We start from the raw sequence: 26,180 nt of genomic DNA, 5'->3' as shown, positions 1-26,180 counted from the left end.
ATATGCCTCCAAAATCAGAAAGTGGCCTAATTGAAGATGAAATGGTTTATTGAAGACAGTTATGACACCAGTTGGGATACAACACTCTGAAAGGAGATGATTGTTTTATTGGGTGCAATATGAGCTTTGCATCAGAAATCACTACATGTATGCTATTACATGTATGGATGCTATTTCCTCCATAGCCCAGATGCATAGGTCTGGGAACAAGGAATAGAGGTGAGAGTGGGTTCTCAAATAATCCATTCATAGAATGTTTGCTGCTTGTACCTGACAACTTTGAGCTTTGCTGATTTGAAAATCAGTCCCTTCTTTGCCTCCTTGCCCAGGGGGAATACCTTCATCAGGAGTCACAGCAACATTTATAATGTGAAGAGAAGATTGCCACCTGGTCATTTTGAGGATTTTTACCATTAACCTACAGGCCCACAATAAGGTGTTACTCTATTGGCTGGAGTGATTGATTTTAACAACCAAAGGAAAATTGAGTAACTGCTCAACACTGGGGACAGGAGGATTATGTAGCTTCCAAGGGATTCTCCGGGGTACCCCCTAGCAATTCCATGACTGATAGTAAAGGTAAATGAAAGATTATAACAACAACAACAAAGAAGTAAGACAATGGAGGTCTCACTTTTCTGAATGAAGATTTGATTCTCTCTACCAGATAAAGAAACTGACCACTGAGCTTCTGACTGAGAGCAAGAGAAGTTTGAGCTATCACTATCACCTATGACCTTTAAAGCCAGCTGCTGCAGCAAGGATCAGAGTAGCTTTGTGTATTTTGTCTCTGACTGTTATGTGTTTATGTAAGTATGCAATTTTTTCCACTTATATTATTATACAAGTTGGTGGTGTTTAATGCTACTGTATAATCTTTAGGTAAGAAAATATTCAGTGCAATTATAATTTAATTTGAAGGGTAATTAGTACAGCCAGTAATGGATTCGGTGACTGGACTGTGCATCTCTTTATTTTGGTGAAGGGTCAGAATTTCTTTACTTGTAGGAAGAACAGGGATATCTTGTTAGATGGAAATATGGTGTTGTTTCATTGGACTGAACTCAAATGTGTGAAGAAAGGTAACTGTGGAAGCTGAATAGCAAAGGATTGTATTGTTACAGTTATCAATTTGTTATCTTTCAGCTCCAAATCCACTCATTACTGTAATAATAGAGCTGAACTCTTTAAGCATTTCTCCTTTACAGTGAACCCAACATTAAGCTTTGTCAATATAGAGTCCTAAAGGAACATTGCAGGAGGAAGGAACTTCTCTTCTTGTGTCTGGTGCCCTCCTCCTGCAGAGTGTGTGTGCACGAGAGAACAAATGAGCGTGTGTTTCAGCAGTGCCCAGGGACTGGCAGCACAGAGCATCTTCCTGTGCTTCATGGTGAGGGTTACCAGCAAAGCACCTCCTTGGGTGTTTTGATTGCCTGGCTCTAGCAGCTTTGCAGGGGAGTGTGGGTGATGGGCACATTCCTCTGAACACGTTCCTCCTTGGGCACCATGGAGTGTTGCTGGCAGGCACCTCCACTTGAGAAACTTTCCCTACCCCGCCTTCAGGTGAATTTTCAGTGAGTTCTGACACATGGTTCCTCCCTGAGGATGGCTTTCCCTAGCATTCCAGAGAGTAACTTCGCAGAAAGTTCCACGTGACCCTCCATCCACCTTCTCCAACCACATCTGACTGTTGGCCCCTCGAGGGTGGGCTTTTCCTTGAGTATAACAGGGTCAAATGGTGGTTCCATTCCGAGTTTTCTGAGGAATCTCCATACTGCTTTCCAGAGTGGTTTTACCAATTTGCAGTCCTACCAGCAATATATGAATGTACCTTTTTCCCCACATTCTCACCAACATTTATTGTTACTTGTATTCTTGGTTGTTGTCATTGACTGGAGTAAGATGAAATCTCAGTGTGGTTTTAATTTGCATTTCTCTAATTGCTAGTGATGTTGAACATTCTTTCATATATTTGTTGACCATTCATATTTCTTCTTCTGTGAAGTGTCTGTTCAGTTCCTTTGCCCATTTATTGATTGATTATTTGTTTTTTTGGTGTTAGGTTGGAGTTCTTTATATATCCTAGAGATTAATACTCTATCTGAGGGGCAGGTGATAAAGATTTCCTACTATAATGTGGGCTCTGTCTTTATGCTATTGATTGTTTCCTTTGCTGTGAAGAAGCTTTTTGGTGCGATACCATCCCATTTATTGGTTCTTGATTTTACTTCTTTTGCTTTAGGAGTCTTCCTAAGCTGTCATAATGGAGTGTTGGGCCTACATTTTCTTCTAGTAGGTGCAGGGTTTCTAGTTTAATGCCTAGGTCTTCTATCCACTTTGAGCTGAGTTTCTGCTACAAGTGGATTTCCAGTTTTTCCAGCACCATTTGTTGAAGAAACTATCTTTTCTCTAATGTATGTTTATGGTGCCTTTGTTTAGTATGAGATAACTGTTTATGTGGGTTTGTCTCTGTGTTTTCTATTCTTTTTCATTGGTCTTCGTGTCTGTTTTGGAGCCAATACCATGCTATTTTTGTTACTATCACCCTGTAGTATAATTTAAGGTCTGGATGTCTCCAGCTTCTCTTTTCTCACTAAGGATTGCTTTGGTTATTCTGGGCCTCTTATTTTTCCAGATGAATTTCATGACTACTTCTTCTATTTCCATGAAAAATGTCATTGAAATTTTAATGGGAATTGCATTAAATCTGTACAGTGCTTTTGGTAGTATGGCCATTTTGAGAATATTAATTCTGTCTATCCAAGAACATGAGAGATCTTTCCATCTTCTAAAGTCTTCTTTAGTTTCTTTCTTTAGTGTTCTATAGATTTCCTCGTAGAGATCTTTCACCTCTTTTGTTAGATTGATTTTTTGAGGCTATTATTATTATTGAGATAGTTGTCCTAATTTCTCTTTCAGCTGATTCATCATTAGAGTATAGGAACACAATTGCGTTATGGGTGTTAATATTATATCCTGTTACTTTGCTGAATTGGTTTATGAGTTCTGGAAGTTTTTTGGTGGAGTTCTTTGGGTCTTCTAAATATAGGATCATGTTGCTGGCAGATAGAGATAGTTCGAGCTCCTCTTTTCCTATTTGTATCCCTTTTATTTCTTTCTTTTGCATTATTGCTCTGGCTAGAATTTCGAGGACTGTGTTGAATAGAAGTGGTGAAAGAGGGCATCCCTGTCTTGTTCCAGTTTTTAGAGGGAATGCTTCAATTTTTCTCCATTGAGAATGATGTTGGCCTTGGGCTTAGCATAGATGGCTTCTATAGTGTTGGAACATCCCCTGGATTCTGAAGGCATCCAGATGAAAGCAGAACCACCCTTGGATATCACAAGGTGTTGGAGCTGGCTGAGGCAGTGCTCAGACCTGTCTGTAGGTAGAAGTTCATCAACCACCTACATCAACCACCTTCAAAACCCTGGGACCTTCTATATCTGGACAGTGTCTCCTTTCCCTTTCTGTGAGTACAAGAAAAAGGAATGATTCAGACAGCACGAGAATCCCCCTTAAAAGAGAAAAAGCATGCTAGGGCAGATGGGAGTAGAAAATACTCTAGTTCAGTAAGCTGCAGAGATGTTTACAGATGAAGGTGGCAGAATAATATGAGGTGAAGAGCCCGCCCGAGCTTTGCATTTCTGTTGTTGTCAGACTGATAAATGCACACTATACAGGCACAGAATTATTAAAATTACAAATAAGGAAATAGATTTAAAAAGCAAAGGTGGGAAAGAAAACTGAGAAATAAGAATAACCAAATGAAAGGAATAAAAATAACACTTTCAACAGGTTAAAGGAACAAAACCAGAAACTCAGAAATTAGAGCTTAACTAATGAAGACTATGATAAAGGAATTTAAAATTTAGATATTAAAGTCAGAAGCTTAGAATCTCAAGGATATAGTTGTGAACAAAGCTGAAACAAAAAGGGAAACAAAATCTTTTAAAGTGAAAAACAGTAGAGGGAAAAATTAAATGGAGTATAAAAAGAAAGCCAGGTAGCTGAAACATTTTAAAGGAAGATTTAAAATAAGATAAAACTAGTCAAAGCACTATAGCACTCTTTAACTGGTAAACATTTAGAAAACAAAACAAACTAATTATATAGAAGAAGACAAGAAATGAATAAAATGTGAGATGAGCAAACTTTTTATATAAAAAACAAAAAAGCAAATTATCTGCCTTTTAAAGACATCTGACTTCTGTTACAATTATTCTTCAGATACTAAGGTAGCCATGAATTCTAGTAGATTGCCTCTATACCTTGGCTCCCCCAAGGCCAATTTCTTTGCAAAGCACCCTTGGGGGTCCTTTAGGCCAAAGCCATAGGTGGCAAAGCAGTTCAGAATGTTAGGCTGCTTCTAGGTTCTTTCTCCACTGGCTCCAGCCTCCTGTGTCTCTGTGGTTTTTAATGTACTCCCTGGAGGAGCTGGATGTGGGAACAGGCTAGAACAATACCTGCCCTCCTGGGGCTGGCACTGTGGTCTGCCTGGGCTCTAATACAAGCCCAGGAGAGATACTCCAGAAGTGTCCTGCCTCTGTAGCCCTTGGGGTTGAAATTATTATGGACTGTCTGCCACTCCCCGAACCTGGTGCTGTGGCTCAGAAAATCATATTGTTTTTACAATAATTCATAAAAAGCGAGTTGGTGGTTTTCAACCAATTTGACTGCCACCCACAGTGAGAAAGACGCTTCATATTGTGACTCCACATATACATGCACATATCTATAAGATCGAAAAAGAAATGTTAAAAACTAACATCCTCTTTAATATCATGTACTATTATTGTCTGTTCTTCTACATTCTGTATCATAAAATTGTCTCCAATGGGAACTCGATCAATGTTTTTCAAAAATATTTTGCTTCCATTCACACACAAAAACAATTTACATTGTGTCCCAATGCACACATATGGGTATGCATCTATATAATTGAAAGAAACTTTTATAAAACAATGCTGACTCTTCGTAGTCCCTTTTAATTTCTATTATGTTATTACAGTTTTGTTTGTGGATTCCCAACCATATGTGACTATATTCGCATCTTTTTGCTTCCTATTGTGCCAACTTAATGATGGCAAGGAGAACCATAGCTAAGGAAAAGTCCCTGAACCATTCACTCTGTCTTGGGAGACAAGTCATGCCAATGGGGTTAAGTCAGCCAAGGCCTACTCCTGGAGTTGTGTACCCCATGGAGGGGAGGGATTGATTTTCCAAAGAAAATTTGGGGAACTGTGACATGGAGGGTGGGAATATGGAAGCTGGGTGGCCAATACCAAGGGTTCACTCCACTGAGCCTCGCAGGCATTGTGGCCACGGGGAAAATACTCCGGCAGGGAAGGCTTGCCACTGGGGGATGTGGAGAGGGACAGTACTCTAGATGGGCGGAGCAGCATGGGTGAGGTCTGGAGCCACCTCTGTTGCCTGGTGTCGCTGGAGCTTTAGGACACACTTAGGCATGGTGAGGCACTGGACTAGAGCTAAGGCAGATTGTGGGCTCTGAGTTCCAGGCTGTGGAATGAGGACTAAATTTAGCAGCTAGTCAGAATTCAGAGAAGGTAAAGTAAAATGGGCACTTCAGGAGAGGAATTTGACATTAAGGGCAGAATGATGGAGGAAAAGCAGTCCAGGAAGGTCACAGTAGTCCAGGCAAGAGTTTGTGGAAAGCCCGACCAAGGGCCAGGGAGTGTAGAGAGAGGAGAGGAATTGGTTCAAGACTTCTGTACCTCTCTATCTTATAATAAGCCCAGGAAACTTCCCAACCTGTGTGCAGAGAAGGGAGGGGTCCTTAATACTTCATTGGTTTCAAACAAAGATCAAATAATTCCTGAAAACTTTACTTTCCACAAAGGAAGAAAGCAGTTATTTGAAAAACAAGTAAACTCCTGTTTCCTTAACTCACACAAATCTGAACTGTCAAATGGTTAAATTACTTTCTAACAAATGAGACCAAAGACATTTGAACTCATCACACAGGTTGCACAAGTCTCCTAGATCCTTCTAATTTAAATCCTCTTCTTCAAATCAAGTAGGATATGGATTCCAACTGTGTTGAATTAGCATCCCCATGGGTGCATCTTTATGACCATGAAGGCAGAGACCTCTTCAGCTTGAGTGAAATCATTTCTGTCCCTCTGCATCCTCTTTTCAAGGACTTGGATACCAGCTCTGTGATAGGTGCTGGAGATGTGGAGATGAATCCCAGCTGGACCTGAACCCAAGGAGGCCAGCCCTGGTGTAGTGTGGGAAGTCAGACTTATAATAAGTGCAGTGAGATGTCTGAACAGAGTGAGATATGCAGAGAGGTCCACCTTACAAGGGAAGAACAGGAAATGCTTTATCAGAAGCAACCCTTATATGGATTAAGACTCCTTATATGGAGTCTTAAAAGACAAGTAGCCATGGAAGGTGGAGAGGAGGTGGGAAAGTCTCCAAGAAGTGCTTATCTGGGAGATAGATATCTGAACATGGGGAACACTATAGCAACTTTGACCTTGTGGATGTCTACAGACATATGCAGATATTTCTTTTAGAGGCTCTCTGAGTTCCTAGATCCAGGCAATTGACTCTGTCTCTGCCCATCCTGTGATTGAAATGTCTGGTGAAAATCAATATACCAATTTAGAGTTTACATGAGTTTCATATATTCTTATTAATTCTTACTACAATGTTGAATAGAAATGATCTGGAGAACCCTAGTTTCACAGAAGACACATAAGCAGACACTTGTGAGATGCACTGGCTCATGGTCCTTCCGATCCATCAGTGTGTACAGTGACCAACAACCCTGCTCTGTGCTTGTAAAAACTCTGCTTTTAGAGTTGAATTGGACTGAGAAACTGAGGTGCTTTCATGTGCCCTTGGCTATGCCATTTCTTTCATGCGCTAGAATCAGCCCAACAATTTAGACATCTGCTTAATGAAGAAGCCCATTGTGTAAAATCAGAATGAGGTACACACAAACACACACACACACACACACACACACACACACACACACACACGAGACTCACAAACACGCATACCCAGGTTGATGGCTAATGTATGGGGAAAGACATTTACTATTAAGAACGTAGGTTTATTAGTATTAAAATAAGTCAAACAAGATTTGTTTCTCTCTGCACTAGAGTCACAGTTATATTGAGAACAAGGGATAATCTTGTAGAAATTGAAACAGTGATCTTAATGTCATTTTAATGTCTTTATTATTTTTTTTCAAAAAAGCCTTAGCAGAAAAAAGTTTTTAATATTTCTAAAGTCCCGTGAAGTATTGCTTTATTCTTGTGACTCCCATGCTTAATGAACTTCAGTGATAAACTGCTAACATCATCAAGTCCACACCCTTCAATGTAGAATTCAAGTTCTGCAGTGATTTCACCAGAAATTGTTTCTAGTTTTATTTCCAAGCTCTCTTTTCATCCCATGTCATTTTCTTCTCCTTTGTCCTTGACCACTTCTCTCTACTTACCTTCAGCAACGGTCCTGCCTTCTCAATGAAACTTATAGCTTTTGACATTATTATCTATGCCAAAAAATAGTTGGTGGAAATCTAGACTCCTGAGGACAAAAGCCCTGATTTTATATGTTTGTTGTTGAAATTCCCTGCCAGTGAAATATCTAAGGTCTTCTCTCATCCTGTGAATGAGCCTGGCTAGAGATGCTTCCCCTTCTAGGCCCCTTGTTGGATTCAAAGGATAGCTCAGGTCTCATGGAGAGGCTGTTAGTGGACAGACCATTTGGTAACCACCAATCCTATAGCAGTTGAATTCACAATAGCTAGATTGTGGAACCAACTGAGATGCCTTTCAGTAGATGAATAGATAAAGAAACTGTGGTATATATACAATGGAATATTACTTAGACATAAAGAATAAAATTATGGCATTTGCTGGTAAATGGATAAAGTTGGAAAATATCATGTTAAGTGAAATAGACCAAGCCCAAAAAACCAAAGGCCAAATATTTTCTCTGATAAGTGGATGACAGTATATAACAGGGGTCGGGGAAGAGAAGAATGAAGGAACTTTGGATGGTGTAGAGGAAAATGGGGTGGGAGGGGGTGGGGGATGGAAAGATAGTAGATTGAAACACTATTACCCTATGTATATATATGATTACATGAATGGTGTGAATCTACATTGTGTACAACCATAGAAATGAAAAGTTGTACCCCATTTGTGTACAATGAATCAAAATGCAGTCTGTAAAAATAAAGAAATAATAATTTTAATATAAAAAAAGAACTCAGGACAACAAGGGCTCGCAGTGGAACGGTAAGGTATACCACAAAAGAAGACGTCCTGCCCCCACCACCTTCTCTCACTCGTCCTTGTTAAAAATGCCATGCCAGTTAAAAAAGACATTCACACAGCCCTTGAAATCCAGGGAAAGGAGGCAGACATGTGGGCCCAAGAACTGGGAGGTTCTGATTGCGATAGAGAAAATAGAGGAGCCTGAAATGCTGAGTAGAATACCATAGGGAAGCATAGTGCTGTAAATGAGCTGAGAGTTATCAACAGGGCTTTGAAAATTCTATGTATGAAGCCAGAACTTAAGAGTTTTCACCAAGTGCCAGCTTCGTTTTCTTTTTAGGCTGGTGACAGGCCAGGGTAATGATGTAGACAGCCAATGTTCGTATTTCAGCAACAAGGTTTCTAAAGTCTTCTCCTGCACCCTTACTAAAAAAAAAAAAAAAAAAAAAAAAAAGTAGTATGCTCTGGATCACGGTAAGAAATACCAAGCAGATGAGTCATAGCCAAAATAGCAGGCTTCCATTGTCCCATGGGAAACCTTGACTGGAATGCCATCTCTTAATAATATGCTGATCAGCTTTACCCTCAACAAAATAATAAAGGATTCGATGTACAAGAGATGGCAGAATTAAAATTATTTTGGCTGGTAGAGACCAGCATGATAAATTTAACATGGATAAACATTAAATTCCTTATTTAGATGAATCAGTTTTCTTCTCTGGTTGTATGTTTGGCATACAGAATTATAGGAAGATGTGCTTTGGACTGAACATTTGTGCCCCCGTGTGATTCCTATGTGGAAGCCTATTCCCCAGTGTGATGGTTTGAGAACGCGGGACCTTGGGGAAGTAATTAGGTCATGAGAGTGGAGTCCTCATGAAGAGAATTAATATATTCCCTTTTAAAAAGGTGGAGATGCAGGATCTTCCTGCTTTCCACCATGTGAGGACCTAACAAAGAAGAAGTTCATCCCCCAAACAGGACAAGGGCCCTCACTAGACACTGGATTTCTAGCACCGAAGATCCTGGACTTTATAGTCTACAGAAGTGTGAGAAATACTGTAATCACTTGTTATTTCAGCCATACAGTCTATGGGTAGTTTGTTATAGCATCCCAACTAAGATGCTACTGGAAATTATAGTTGACTCTATGACAATTAGCTCATTTAAAAACCCATTTAAAGAGAGTGGGGATGTAGTTCAGTGGTAGAGTAAATAAGTATGAAGTCCTGGGTTCAGTTATCACCACCACAAAAAAAAAATCCATATAAAATATTTTTAAATATTTCATATGTATTATTCTGTTATTTAACAGTTTGAATTTCTAAAGTTGTATCTTATTGTTTGTTGTTTCTATTGAATCTCCCTTTTTGCTGGCATATTTCCTTGGGTGTTTTATCGTTCTTATAGAGATTTTATACATAAATGTCTAATGAGGCATGTTCAAGGGAATGCTTCCCCCAAAAGTGTCTGAATCGAAATATAACTTAGGACTAAAGAACATTGCCTTGAACATTGGTTAGGTTGAATTAAATAACACATTAGACCAGATAAGAAAAAACTAGCAAATTGGGAAATATAATTAAATAACTATTTAGAGTGTGGCATAGAAAGACAGGTAGATGAAAAATATGAAAGAATGAAATAGAAGATCTGATGTGTATCTAACTTGAGTCCCAGAAACTACTGGATAATATAGGAGAGTCAATCAGTGAAAAGATAATGTTTTAAAGTTTTCCAGAATTGATAAAAGATGTCAATCTATAGATGTGGAATGTAACCTAGACGCCTAGAACAAAGAAAATCCATATTTAGAGATACGGAAACTTCAGAACCCCAAAGGCAGAGAGAAGATCATACAAGCAGCCAAAGACTGTCCAAAGAAATGTCAAAGTGAACAGCAGAAGACTTTTCAACAGCAACATGAATCAGGAACTAGTTGGATAAGATCTTTAAATAGGCTGGAGAAAATCACTATTAACCTAATATTGAGTATCCAGAAAAACAAGAATGAAATAAGCATATTTTCAGGCATACAAATCTTGTATTTCTTCACTACAAATACATTCTCACCAATGAAATTTCTATAGAACTTAATTTTAGAACTTAATTTCAGAAAAATAGAAATCAGAGAAAATTTTGGATAAGCACAAAGAAATAGAGTAATAACAAGTAAAGAACTATAAGTGTAATTAATAAATTTATAAATGCATGCTTAAGATAGAAACAATGATTTCTAATATATGGCACTGGAAAAGAGTGGGATGGAAATAGGTTGTATGTGGGAAGGACATGATTGAGAAAAGTTCTAAAGTTCTTGCTTATTCAGGTGGAGGGAGAAATTTACAGATGTTGATTAATCATAGAATTTCTAAGAGGTTAAGTGTACAAGGCAAAATTTCATTTCAAGGGTGACCATTATTAGAAAGAGTATATAATTTCCAAACTAATAGAAAGGGAAAGCTAGAATAATAACAAACTTCAATTGAAAGAAATGGGCAATAAAGGATGAGACAAGCTTAGAAAAAGTAGAATGAATGCAAATTATGAAGATAGTAGTAACAAGTCTAAATACATTATTAATCCACCCAAATTGGAAGTGAACTCAATGCTATAATGAAAGAAAGGTTGTCAGATTTGAGAAAGAAAACAATATATAAAAAGTAACTAGAATACAGGGACACAAAAGATTGAAAGAAAAAGAAAGACAATAAGTTATTCCCAGAAAATAGTAATGAGAACATTGAAGTAGTTCTGTTAATGGTAGAAAAATTATGGATGTTAAGGTAAAAGCAATATTAGGGGAAAAACTGGTATTATATCATTGATGCTAAAAATTAATCTCATCAGAAAGATATTATAAACTTGTATGCACCTTAAAATTGTTAAGGAAAATATTTGTGGGCTTATGGAAGAAAAACAACAAATTCAATATCATATTGAGGGGAAACCAAAAACACTTTCAACTATTATTTCACCTAACACACTTAAGTTAGAAAAATTTGAACCACATTGTTAGCAGCTTGATTTGATAGGAACATATAGAAATCTGAGTCCCCAGCATTAAAAAATACACATTCTTTTCCAGTACATATATACACTTATACAACTTGGTAATGAACTATATAAAACAAGTTTCAAATATTTCAAAGGATTAGCATGATGCTGACCATATCTCTAACTATAGTAATTTAAGTTAGATAGCAACACAAAAAGATTAGCAAAGCTCTATACATTTGGAAATCTAAAATACCTGAATAAGTAGGGAGAAGAGATGCTTCTTTCTTACAGACAGTTCTAAATTCCAGACAAAACACAGAATGAATGATGAAAATAGCAAAATATCAGTATTTGACAAGTACCTCAGTAATGGTTGTTGTAGCACGAATCATCCATCAATTGTAAAATTAGTGAGTGAAGGTATGATGAGAAACAGGATAGTTGCATATTTTCAAAATACCACCCTGTAAGATTCTTGATAAAGGGGAAAACAGTAACTTTGCAGTGGAGAAACATGAGACATTGTCTGTCTTAGTGTATTAGTCAGGGTTTTCCTGAGAATCAAAATGGATAGATCTCTCTCTCTCCATATGCGTGTGGGGGTATATAGATGTAGATATTTTCTAGTTTTTCCTTTCTCTTAGTGTGAAAGTTATATATTCTGCTAATGTTCACTCTTGAAATTTTCTCATATATACTTAACATCTTAGAAATTCTATGATTAATCAACATCTGTAAATTCCTTCTCTTGGTCTCAATAACCAAAGACCTTAGAACATTTAATTCTCATAATAAAATATGTATATATGTGTGTGTGTGTGTGTGTACATATGTATCTGTATATAGGTAGCAAGATAATATGTATGTAAATATATATAATTGTAAAATTTTAGTAGAAAATAAGGTAAGAAATTAGAAAAAAATTCAGAACCTAAATAAAATAGAAGAAATTGTATGATAAAGATAAGAAATTAATCAAAGAGAAAACAAACAATAATTATAAAAACTATTTTAAAATATTAACGAAGATCAGATATCTAATTTAATTAATGAAGAAACAAGATTGATTCTAAACTTGAAAAAATTTGTGACGTCCTCATAAGAGAATTCATACTTGGAATTAAAACATTAAACTTTTCCTGCTCATATACCAAATTACTGAATACTAATGACAAAAAAAAAAAACAAAAACAAAAACAAATAAAACAAAAACCTAAATTGAAACTGTGGGAACAAGATGACAATAGGATGGAATGACATCAGTGCTGAAGAAAAATAGCTCTGTGTGGACTGCACTGCTCAGTAAAAATATGAGACAAGCAAAATTTGAGGAAATTCATCTCAAGAAGATCTGGCTTTAAAAAACAGTAAAGGGAATTCTTAAAACTAGAAAAAAATCCTGATGGTAAAAAGAAATTGTAAGAAGGGAAAAAAAACACACCAGAAATGGCAAATACACGAGAGAATGAATATGAAAGATGATGATTGTTCAAGACAACGATGATGATGATGATGATGATGTTTTGTGATTGTTATAATAAAAAGGTAAAACGTAATAACACAAAAACACAAAAAGGGGTTAGTGAAGTCCAGTTATTGTGATGCTCATACATTTTCTTGAAAGTACAGAAGTACTAATGAGTAAGATTAGAAGTCAATTTATGAATATTATAGCACAGAACATCCACTCAAAGAAAAGTAAAAAATAGGCTGGGTGTGATGTGACATGTCTGTAATCCCAGTGACTCAGGAGGCTGAGGCAGGTGGATTGCAAATTTGAGGCCAGCCACCAAAACTTGGCAAGACCCTGTCTCAAAAAATAAAAAGGACTGGGGATGTAACTCAGTGGTAGAGTGCTTATGAGTTCAATCCCCAGTACAACATTAAAAAAAAAAAAAAAAAAAAAAAAAAAAGAGTAAGTAGATGAAAAGATGTGAAAGAACTCCTCTATATGGAGAATTTGAAATTATATTAATGAATTGAAAGATTTCATATCAATAAAGTGTCAGTTCTTTCTGAACGGATCCATAGAATCAATGCAATGCCAATGAAAATCCCATCAGATTTTATTCAATATGAGAAATGATACTTTGATTCTAAAATTGCGTGTGGGAATATGAAGTGCCACAAACAGTGGCAATATTGAAGAAGATGAATAATATATGAAATATCTTCTAGTTCTAGATGTCAAGACCCATGAAGCTTTAATAATTATATGGTAACAGTGAAAGATAAAATTGGGGCAGAATTCAGAATGAAGAAGTCATCCAACACACATGTGATAACCTGACTTACCACCAAAGCACCACTCTAAACCAGAGAAAGGGTGGCATTTACAACAAATGGTGCTGTGTAAACTGGAGTACCTCCAGGGGGAGAAAAAAGAACCTGACCTCTGCTACACATCATGCCTCAAAATCAATTTGAGATGGATCATAAATTTGAATATGGAAAGGAGAAAAATATGCTTCTAAAAGAAAATGTAAGGGATTACTTTCATAATATTGGACTAGGTAAAATATTCTTAAGTAGGACACAATTATATTACACATGAAATTTTTTTTGAATTTCATTTTATTTTTATGAATCCTTATTATTATACCAATCCTTTGATAACTTTAATAATATGGTTTAAACCAGGAATGGTACAGCATGCCTGTAATCCCAGTAAGTGGAGAGGCTGAGACAGAAGGATCACAAGTTCACAGTCAGCCTAAGTCTCAAAATAAAAAATAAAAAATGTTCGGGGATGTGGCTCAGTGTTTAAGCGACCCTGGGTTCAATAGGTGGTATACCCCTCCTGCCCCCCCCAAAAAAAAGATATTTCATGCTTAATTCAGTTTCTTAAGTGGTTTTCTATGAGAAGGTTGGTTCAGATACCTAGTCTACCATATTATCAAGAATAGAAGTCTGGCTTCATATTTCTCATTATTTTCTTGTATAGTTTTATTCATTTGTTTTTCCTGGAATTTTGACTTGCCTTTTATGTTTATGAAAAAGGGATGACTTTTTCAAATCAGTTATATGGTCTAGATTCTTAATCTATCCATTGGTTGTATTCTGTTTCACCCATTCCTTCTTTTTTTGTGGTACTGGAGATCAATCCCAGGGCTTCACCCATGCTAGGTAAGTACTCTACCACTGAGCTAAATGCCTAGCCTCCATTTAATTCTTCTTAGATTGTACTTTATGAAAATTATAATGAACTCTTAGTCATCAAAATATACCCTGTGACAATGGGAAGGCAAGCCATACAGTGCAATACATGTGTTCAAAACACTTAAATCAGTACTATATAAAGAATTCCTACAAATAAGAAGAAAACAGGACAACCTAATTAAAAGATTGGGTAAAAACTTTGAACAGGTGTATTAAAAAAGAAGATATGCAACTGGTCAATAAGCATATGAAAAGATGCTCACCATCATTATGCATCAGAGATAAAATCTAAAACCATAATGAGATACCACTATACAGCCAGCAAAAGATTGAATTTATGTGAACTGACAACATCAAGTGTTGGCTAGTAGGTGAAGCAACTGGAATTCTCCGTTATTGCCAGTGGAGTGTAAACTGTTACACTATTTTGGAAAATTGTTTGGCAGTATCTACTAACATCTAAAACAGGTGTATCCTAAAATACAGAAATTCTACTCGTGACAGTATATCCAATAGAAATGAATGCTGTGTTAACTATCATGGACTAAATATTTGTGTCTCTTCAAAATTCACATGCTTAAGGCATGTGATGGAATTAGGAGATGGGGGTCTTTAAAGATAATTAGGTCATGTGCTGGAGCCCTTCCAAGTGGGATTAGTGCTCTTAATAAGAGACCCCCCCCCAAAAAATTCTTTTGATTTGTTTCCTTCTGAGGATAAAAGAAGATTCAGTCTGCAATGCAGAACAGAGCCCTCTCCAGAACCTAAGCATGCTGACACTATGATCTCAGACTTCCCCACCTCTGGAACTATGGAAATTTATTTTGTTTATAAGCAATTCAGTCCATGGCACTTTGTTATAGCATCTCAAATGGACTAGGACAATCCATCAAAGCACATGTATAATGTTCATTAAAACTGCACTCATAGTAGCTCTAACCTGGGAACCCCAAAGACCACCAACATTAGAACTAGTAATTCTAATGCAGTGTTACCCTATATGTCAGTGAATCAAAGCATTGTTGCTGCATTATCAGCAGGGATAGACCATATAAATATATTTTGACTGAAAGAATGTAGACATAAAAAATACATATCCTAGGATTTTATTTGTATGAAATTTTTTTTAAAAAGGCAATATACATCTATATTCATGAAGAGGTTCTCTTTGGTGGGGAAGTTGGAGGAAGCATGAGCAAACTTCTGTAGTGCTGGAAGTGTATGGTATATTTATCCTGCTAATGGCTATATGAGTCTATAGCTATGTAAAATTTCTCAATCTACATACACAAGATATATATTCTTGATGAAGGAAAATTGTACTTCAGTAAAAATTAGTGGGTTAAAAAAGATATTACTCAGGAAGAAGAATAAGTTGAAAAGGGAATACCTATAAGATATTAAGATTTATTTCAAAATTGTAATAATTAAGACTGTGTGGTATTAGGATGGGGATAGATAATTTGATTAGAATTGAACAGAATACACAGAGCAGAAATAAATCTCTAATTTATGGAAATGGGATTGCAGACCATTGGGGAAGGATGAATTCTTCAGGAAAGTGTGCTGGGACAGTTGGTTTCTAGATCAAAAAGTGACTTCTACTTCACTTGATACAAAAAATAGATGAAAGCCTTGACTGCCGTGTGAAAGACAAAAACTTTGAAATCTTTACAATAAAATGTAGGAAAATACTAATCAGGAGCAGTGGAAGATGTATTATGTGAGAAGCTCTAATCACATGAGATAGAAAACATGGCTCCATTGGAACTGAAAACTTCGGTTCATTAAAAGACCACATATTTGTACGTATTATTTAGTATGTGTCAAATGTTAACATGAATATGCTAATAGAAATTGTTGCCTATAGGATTAAATTTCTGCCAAGCAGTACATGAAAACAAAGGACAGACTCCATAGATAGACTCCGGCTTCTAAACCGCCTTTCCCAGCCTGACCTGGGGGAAGTTATTGAAGTGTCTTGTGCCTCAGTATTCACACCTGCAGAAGGGAAATGATAAAAGAATCTTATGGGATTTTTGTGAGGATTTACAGATATAAATATTGTTGTGCATTTACAGACAGAAAGCACTGAGCAGAGTTCTATAACATGGCATGTGTGTGTTTGCTTGACATTTATCACCCTGGGGACCAGATACACAACTTCTCTTTAGCCTCAGTTTACTTATTTGCAACATGAGATATAGAATTATGGTGAAATGTGTCATAAATGACATGCAAAGTATAGTGGATTCAGTAAAGAAACCATAAAAAGGGCTGGGTCTCTAACTCAGTGATCCTTTTTGGGATTCTGAAATCGGGTTACAATATCCTTAATGTTTTATGAAATAACATTTTATGATTGTAGTAAAAATTTTGAAAATGTGGGAAAATCTAGAATTCTATACGTTCAGAAATAAGCACTCTTGTCAGTTTAATATGTGAGTTTTAGCTCTTGTTCTTTGACAAATGAAACGGAAACCACATGATTAAATAAGTATGTGGAAGAGTAGGCAATAAAAGAGGGCAATAGCAGAATGTGCACATGCTCAAGAAGGTGGTGATTATTGTCTCTTGCCCAGGTGCCCAGTGGCAGCTAATTCTCCTGTACGCATGCTGCCTTCTTCCCTCTGTTGTGTCTGGGAGGTAACCAGACACCGGGTGCTACCAGCTGAGGATTCAGGAGTCTGGGACGCTCCACCCAAGGACACCTTTTCTAAGAGTTCTCTTTTCCCTCACTTCCTGGTAGGGAATAAAACCATTTTGGATCTGCTTCATGGAAACGAAAGTTCTGTCTTTGTTTCATTTTGTTTTTAAGATAAATAAGACAAATGTGAACTTAATTTTGACATATCTCAATAACCAGTTGGATTCCCAGCAGCTTTTGGAAGTGGTCAATTGCAGACAGGTTATCCTTGTCTCATTTTAGGCTTCCTTTTGCAGTCCAACCAGAAAGTCCGAGCCCAGGCTGCTTTTCTGTCTTTCTGCATATAGGGTAGCATTTGTCAATATTAAATTTAATTTGTGCTAAGAGCAGTTCACTAACAGTGAAAACACAAAGCTTGCTGAACTTTACTTCGCCTGTGTGTTCAGTACAGCCAACATTAGCAAACTTAATAAATTCAGCAACATTATTCTACTCAAATCTAGGTCAGCTCTGTTGATTAAACATGTTATAGGTTTAGGAACTGACCCTATAAAAACCCACATAAAATTTAACTATATCATTACCCGTTATACCGCTTGTACTTTTTCAATAGAAGGATATATTTATACGCAAATGCCAATCCAATGGGTGAACATTAAAGAGGTCATCATCAACAACAGACATTTATTGAGCGCCTATTGTGTGCAAGGCACTGTACTAGGTATGGGGCTACAAAGACATAGAAGAAACAGTCCCTGCCCTCAAGGAGCTTACAGTCTAGTCTAACAGGACACATACATATAAAGACAAAGGACAATCCAAGGTAGCATATAATAAATATTAGGGCACCAAGTAGAAACAAACAGGATTTCAGCCTTTTTTGCATTTGCATTTCAATACCCTGAGTAGGTGGGGGTGAGTGAGCTAGAATAGAGGGGTTACTCCTGTTCAGTTTTAAGCCTCATAGACACTCTGTCACCTTCTTCCATTCCAAAGCATCTTCTGGTACATGCTAAAACCTAGGCAATCTGTTCACTCCTCCGGCCCCACCCCCAGCCTTATTATGACAGTCCCCTTGAGGAGACTTCTGAGTGGGTGACCCACTGTTCCAGTGTGTGAGGACAGCCCTGGTTTTAGAACTGAAAGCCCGCCTTTTGGAACTCTCTTCCTCCCCGCCTCCCACCCTGGGCCAAACTGGAGGCTACTTGTGAAATATGCTGTCCTGTAGCCTGACCCACTCCTCCCACGTACTGTGGTCATTGCTCTGGCAGGACCTACCCCAAGTCTGTTTCCCAGACAGGGTTCTAGCTGAAAACATATAAGGAAGACCTTAACAGCCCCAAGACTGCTGGTTTGAGAGTACACAGAACACAGAAGAACCAGGAGAGAATGGCAGAGGGACAGAATGAGGCTCAAGAGAGAAGCCACAAGGAGGGAAGAAGTGATTGGGTCAGGCATGAAACACGCAGACAGAAGAGGAAGACCGGCCTTCTCTCAGTAGGTCTATTTACAACTCGAATCATCACTCTGGCAGAATCCAGAGTATATTTCTGAAACAAGATTGCTCTTACACAAGGGCAAATATTTGGGCAGCTACTAAATATGTACATATGCATTTAAAGAGCACTCTCTTAATTTCTACTTGTTGCTTCCACTTTGACCTCACATTCATTGAGCTTACAAATCAATAATTTTGATTTTTGAAGGGAATGTTTATTTCACAATGAGATTGTTCCCTCCATTCTAATGTAATTCAAATAGATCTGTGATGCAGTGAACTTGCAGAAAACAAAGGTAATCTGTGTTGAGAGGTGATGTTTGGAATCTGATATAAAAATGTGGTAGTAACCTAAGGATTCTGAAAGGCTTCCCAAATTTCTCTTTTTGGTATAGTACTTTGTGTTTTGCTTTCAGCTAGTTTTTGGAAGAAAGGGTTGAACTCTGGAACCCTAGGACCTCAGAGTTCCTGAATTGCTCCAGTTTTATGTCTAGCCCTCCAGAGTGCATACCAGGGTTAGCGAAGCTCAGGGACTGAGTTGCCAAACACCCATTAACGGTAATGGAAATCACACAGCTAAGTCCCCACGCAGCACACTGAATATTTACCTCCTAATGTTCTTTTAATGTACGCTTTCTTGGGTGAATATTTACTGTAGAATATTAAATGTGAGATTCCTCTTTTTATGGGCCATTTGAAGTGATTGATTTTGTTTGTGAATTCCTGTTTCTTTGCCCATAATGGCTATCTATTGTAATGGCCTCTGCCAAATGTTCTTGCGTTGAAATAACAGAAGCCATGGATCGGCCAGCTGTGGCATTGTATTACTGTGGTCTTAAAAGCTAGGAGGATGCTGATGACACAGCTGGGGAGGGAAGAGAAAGGTATGTAGCATAACAAGTATGATGTAGGCTTCAAACAATTGAAACCACTGAGGTCTGTAAACTTGGTTCTGTAGTCGTCTTTTATATCAGAGTTTATGTTTAATGGTGTTGAATGGTGTTAAGTCTGACAGTTGTGAAATGATAGTGGCAAGACAAGAGTTCAATTGCCCACAACCGGGTCCATCAGCCCAATCCATCAGAATTCTAGGCATTTTCTTTAATGCTGCAATAAAACCACTACCCAAGGGGTAATTTCTTATACCTATTTATATCATATTTTAAACAAAGTATGCACTCACGTGTTCTAGCTACATGTAGATTTAAAACATTTCCCAGTGAAAATAGGATATTCAGAATTTGGTTGCTTTTCTCTCTGTGTAGTATTCGAGAGGGAGAAATTAATAAAAGAGATGAAACAAACTTAATTTTTTAAAAAAGAAAAACCTAAAACCCAAAGGTACACAGACATGTGAGGTACTATTAGATCAGGTAATATGGTTTCAGCCTGGCAACCATGCTCTTTCAAATTTTCATAAATATAGGAGTTGTTAGAGGAGCTGCTTACGTATGAGCAACACAATCTCTTCAAGTGATTGTAAATGGTGGCCATAAATCAATTGTATAAAATCATACACTTTTTATATATTCATAAAAGCATGGTGTGTTCAGAGTCTGTGCTGCCAAAGAGATTGTGTGCCAATAAAATTCATAGTCCCTTTAAAAACTATGGGAAATTTTAAAGAACGAATTCAGTATGCTTTGGACAGCCATTTCAATTTTTTACTTGCTTTTGACAGCTCAAGCCACACCACAGTAATACTAACTTGGTTTTTGCTGTGTGAACACTTGGACTGTGTTTGCATTTCAACAACTGTGCTCCATATAATTAATAGTATTAGCAGAATACTATTAATAGTAAGAGTGAAAGGGAATGGAATCTTATTACTAATTAGAAGAAGGAAAAGAAATGGTTATTTGAGAGACCTGCCTTAATTACAAGCCAAGTCTTATTGGTAAAATGGTGTCAGTCGCCATACATAATGCTTGCTGGTGCCTTCAAATTTGGCGTTAGAGAAACTAATGCCACCTATGTGATTTATAAAGAAAACATTAGTATGCTAAAAGACTATTTTTTGAACAATATTACTTATTTAAATGAAATTCTGTTATACTAATTGATCTTGGCTTTGAATGAATTGAATTCTTCATATTCCTTCGGACCAAGGAATAAATATAGTAAATGTAATCTAAGAAGATGCCTAGTGAGAGTTGGGATGGTTAATGGGCTAATGAGTTGATGGGAGGGCATCTCCTGTGTGGTCCTCTCTTCACAGGAGAGTAGACTTTGCACTTGTAGCCGGGGAACATCTCAGAAGTGTGTGTATGTGTTTGTTGCTTCCAGAGAAGCAGGGGGTAGCCAATGCTGACCCAGGAGGGAATATGTTTTCAACTACAGAGGGAGATAACTCATACAGGAATATAAAATACCTCCTCAAATAAGGTTCCTGCTACAATTGAAGCCCATCATTCCAAGTGTAAAGTCTTCAAGTGTGTCAGTAAGAAGCTCATAGGGTTTTAGATTTGGAATAAAACCTAAGAATGCTTCTGGAGCAGTGACATCATTCTGAAGAAAAGGAAACTAGGGCTTAAGAGAAGCTACTTATAACAACTGTTACTGAAGAAAAACTGTCTTTAAGTTTCTCTTGTTAGCATCTTTTTGTTTTAATGACAATTTTTGGTTATCAAATTTGTCCTTTTGGAACATTTCTGTACATTAGAAAATGTTATAGCTGTTCTTGCTATGAAAGAACAATTTTCCTGGAGCCTAGGGGTTCAAAAAATGCAACACAACATTTTCAAGTCAAATACCAATCGCATGCTAACAATGAGCTTTGTGAACACAGTAACTCATCAACCCTATTCTAGGCCATTTCCAACCATCATTAAAGAGTTATGAGGAATAAATTACCACATAATTATAATCTATAAAAATACTGGCCTAGAGTACACTAAAAAACTCTCAATAAATAAATATTGGATATTTGCTTTATGAAAGTCAGTGGAGATGTGCTCTTCAGAAATCATGTCCATACTTTCAGGCTGCTTTTTACAAATCACACAAACAGAGTCTGACATATGACAAAGGTTATAGGTCAGGTGAGAATACAACTTGATAGAAAAATGTCTTTTGACATGGTACTTCTATAAAGGAATGCAACTAATGTTATTGAGTTGCTCATGTATCAGTTTCAAAGGCAATACTTAAAGAGATCCAAATGTTTTTAGCCACGTTGGCATCACTGAAATGAGTATTCAGTTCCTAAGGTGACCCCTTTCAAAGGGACAGCATTCATTAGGATGTATTAATTCTGCAATTTGTTCTTACAAACCAGCCACACTGCCTTGTGGTCATCTGTCCATGGTACTCGAGTCAAAGTTACCAATTCTGTTCCCCTTTGCTGGCTGGTGGCTCAAGAAGTTCAGTGCCCTGTGTCTAACACAGTGGGTACCTGGCCTTATGGTCTGGCATGCTCACTCCTCATAACACAGGCTTATTCTCAGGATGATTTATAGCAGGTGATTCTGGTTCCCAGTCTGGTTGATAAAAGTGAATATCGAATGTCCGCGCCCAGTTCTTAAACACTCGTTTCTCTGTGATGAAGCGGTGATGACTGCCCTTCCGTCCCCGCTCATGGGAAAGGTACATTGTGCATTCATCAGGTCCAAAGGGCTCATAATAATGATAAGGTACTGAAGGGTGATTGGGATCCCTGTAGGAGGAAAATTAGACAATTGATTAGAACAAAAATAAATTTGCTGACTGATACAGGCAAGATGTTATCTTTAGTAAGCTGATAAGCACAGATCATGTTTTCTAGTCAAATAAATTTTAGTAAATGGGTTTTCTGATGTTTAAGCAATAAGCAAGTGGAGAGGTTTCAGTTTGTGAAATAAAGGCAGGGGCCATCATTGTCAAACAAAGAGATTAAAAAATGTGTGACAGGATGTTCAGCTTCTGGGATTTAGGGATGACATAATCATAGTCACAATTACAGTTCTTGTTTCCATTCTTGGCCCCATATAGTTGATTCAGTACAAATAGCTATTGATATATTTAAGAAACAAAAACAGACCTTTCCCTATATGTACTGCAACCTCCCAAGCCCTCCAGATGCTTCTGGTCATAGGGAGATTATGGCCTGTAGGGTGTTTTGTGATATGATTCCTCTCCAGAATCTTCTCCTAACCCACCCAGCCTTGCCCTCTCTGCTGCAGGCACACTGGGCTTCCTGATTGTTAACTCCACCAAATTTGTCCTCACTCAGGGTCTCTGCACTTGAGAATGGTCACCTGCCTGGAATGCTGGCCCCCATAAGTTCACTCCCTTTCACTACTGGCTATCGACTCAAGTGTATCCTCTTTGGAGGCCAGACCTGACCCCTCCTCCCTTCATTCCATCTCACTTTTATTTCCTTTTTAGTGTTAATCTCTCTTTGAAATTGCTGTTGTCATTTACTTGTTTATTGTCTGCTCATTAGGAAAGGAATTTGTCTTATTCCCAGAACAGTATCTTATAGGGAGGCAATAAATACTTTTTAAATTTCTGTTGTTGAAGGAACAATTAGCAGCTGGACCTCAAGCCTCCAAAGAAAATTTCTCCTTCAAGTATGGAAGCTGATGATCCTAGATTGATCCTGTGGGAGAGAAAGGAGGCGAGCAAGCAAGATGCCACCCTCTTTGTCTTGTCCCTTTCAATGTCCCATATACTTAAGGATGAGGGTCTCTTGGTCTGTAAATTCCAAGTCCTTAATCCCTGATGGGTGGCTTGACAGCATGGTTTTGCCTCTGTGTCCTTGTCTCAGCCTCAAACAAGAAACGCTGACTTATTTCAAGATGGTATGCATAGGATTAACACATGGGGAGGTTTGTGTCTCATTGTGGGTTTGCTATTTGCAGATTAGTCTCCATTCTCAACCAGTCCTCCCCGCCTCTTCTGTCTCTTGAAGAGCAGATGATAAAATCAAAGTTTTCTAGCAGACAAACTTTTCTATCTTGAACTACACTTACCAATGGGCCTTGGCGAGAGACTAAGAGGAGAAAAGGCCCATGTTCCCAGCTTCTTGCCTTTCAGAGTCTCATGCCCTGGGGTCCCCCTCCAATCACTGGGCTCTGCACTAAGGACAGGAGCTTGGTTTCCCAAAGATGCTCATCCTGCTAGCCACCTATTTGTTTTCTTCAGAGGAGATCAATACACAAATGGCTTTTAGAGTAGCAACTTTACTGGGGTCAGGGATCGAAGTCTTTTATCAAGAGAGGTGTCGAGTTTGTGGCTCTGACAACAATAAACCTTTGAGCAGCTTCTCCTCTTAGGTTAAAGTTCTTCCAGGAAGACAGATTTATTTTTGTCATGCAGCATCTAAACATTGCTCATCCTGGCTTGGATGCTGTGTTGAATTAACACTTTGCATCTCTAGAATGCCTGAATTGGAAGTATAGTGAAACTCTGAATCCTTTCTTGTCTTATTTCAGATTTTACAGATTTATTTCCCCTGGAAATTGGAATTCCTTTAAAATTTTAATAGAGGGTATTTTCAATATAGAAATTGCATACCAGGGAAAATTCAGATTGGAAGTGACCACATGAAGAAAAAGTGAACAAAAAAGAGTAGAAACTCATGAGTTAAGCCTCCACAGATTCACATGGCATAATTTCAGAAACCGTGCTCAAGCCATAGCCACAGTATACTTGGAGTTAAGCTTTTTCCATCTCAAATCGGGTTTTAAATCTGATTCATCTACTTTTTGGACATTTTATTGGCATCAATCTGACTAAAGAAACAATTAGGTTTCTAAAAATATCATGAGATTGATTTGGCACCTAGGAATAGAGGGTAATTGGAAACCAGCTAAAGGATGCTATGTGATCAATTTCCTTATTCAGGAAGACCATCTCTTTGAATGAAAACTTATCTGGCTCCACATTGATCACCTAAAGGGCGAATTAAATGCATGTATTTGGGAATCATGATTTCAGAGGTGTCCAAATGGGCCATTCATGTTAGTGAGAGCTGTTTCCACACTTGAACACTCTGTCCAAATAGCAGAAAAGTGCTTTTCAGGATTTGGGAAGGCAGATCCGCAGGAGGGAAGAAGAAGCTCTCCTGCTTTAAGAGATCTCCCGCCTTTTGGTTTAGAAAGCTCTTCCTAGCTTAGGGTCGTAATTCCTGAGGTCTCTTCTCAAACCTGACTTTCTAAAGGCTAACATAACTTTTTATTCCCTTACTGACCCCAGTGAAAAGAGTCATGAACATCAGCATAATTTCCAGGTTCAGAGGCTATTGTAAAAGGAAGGATTCTAGTGCCCCAGTTCTTGTTTGGGGAAGAGTGAAGCTGAATGAGTTGAGGTGGGGAGATAGTTACAGAGCCAGTTCTCCGAGTAGCTCACTCTTAACAGCCAATGTGGGCACAAGTCCTGCAGAACAATACAAAGAAGGGTTTTTTGTTTGTCTGTTTGTTTGTTTGTCCCCCCCCCCCTTTATTTTTTTTAGAGGGAGCAGGAGGGGAGAGTGAAGGAACTAACATTTAGTGTACCTGGGGAGTTTTAAAGAAATACTCTTACCAGTGTACTGTTTTCATAGCTTCTGGATTAAAAGATTTGGAGAGATCCCAGACACAGGTATTTTTTGAAGTGCCTTAGGTTTGAGCATCAAAATAAATAATTACAGTATTGGATAATAAAATCCATAAAATGAAATAAATACCCATGAGTCTGTGATGATTATAATAAATAGATGAATAAATAAATGGGATAAGCAATAGCATTTCATTGCAAATGAATTCCAAATAATAAATGTAGAAAGAATGAGGGAAGTATAGTTGAAGGCCTGGTATTGTGATACTACCTGCTTTGCTCTTCCTGCTAAAGATTGCTTTAGCTATTTTGGGTCTCTTATTCTTCCAAATGAATTTCATGATTGCTTGCTCTATTTCAATGAGGTGCATCGTTGGTATTTTAATTGGAAATGCATTGAATTTGTATAGCGCTTTTGTTAGTATGACCATTTTGACAATATTAATTCTGCCTATCCAAGAACATGGGAGATCTTTCCATCTTCTAAGGTTTTCTTTAATTTCTTTCTTTAGTGTTCTATAGTTCTCATTGTAGAGGTCTTTCACCTCTTTTGTTAGATTGATTGCTATGTATTGTTTTTTGAGGCTATTGTGAATGGGGTAGTTTCCTAATTTCTCTTTCAGAGGGTTCATCACTTATGAATAAAAATGCATAAAACAGAGCAATAGTAACAAAAACAGCATGGTATTGGCACCAAAATAGACAGGTAGACCAATGGTACAGAATAGAGAACACAGAGACAAACCCGCATGAATACAGTTATCTCATACTAGACAAAGGTGCCGAAAATGAACAATGGAGAAAAGATAGCCTCTTCAACAAATGGTGCTCGCAAAACTGGAAATCCATATGCAGCAAAATGAAATCAAATCCCTCTCTCTCACCCTGCACAAAACTCAACTCAAAATGGATCAAGGACCTAGGAATTGGACCAGACCCTGCCCCTAATAGAAGAAAAAGTAGGTCCAAATCTTTATGATGTCTAGGACCAGACTTCCATGACTCCCAAAGCACAAGAAATAAAAGCAGGAATCAATAATTGGGATAGATTCAAACTAAACACTTTTTCTTAGCAAAGGAAACAACAATGTGCAGAGAAAG

General features: G+C 37.6%; 1 protein-coding gene across 1 annotated transcript in view; it reads right to left on the bottom strand.

Annotated features, from left to right (window-relative positions):
• Positions 1 to 15,185: 15,185 nt before the first annotated feature.
• The window catches only part of ST6GALNAC5 (ST6 N-acetylgalactosaminide alpha-2,6-sialyltransferase 5), a 177,578-nt gene continuing 166,583 nt past the window's right edge, over positions 15,186 to 26,180 (bottom strand). The window contains exon 5 of the mRNA XM_079129322.1: positions 15,186 to 22,218. Within this exon, the coding sequence (XP_078985448.1) occupies positions 21,987 to 22,218 (232 nt within the window). The 3' untranslated portion in view covers positions 15,186 to 21,986. The remainder of the gene's footprint in view (positions 22,219 to 26,180) is intronic.

The sequence above is a fragment of the Sciurus vulgaris genome (assembly GCF_902686455.1).
Source record: "Sciurus vulgaris genome assembly, chromosome: 1".
Classification (NCBI taxonomy): domain Eukaryota; kingdom Metazoa; phylum Chordata; class Mammalia; order Rodentia; family Sciuridae; genus Sciurus; species Sciurus vulgaris.
This window is presented reverse-complemented; position numbering and strand designations above follow the sequence as displayed.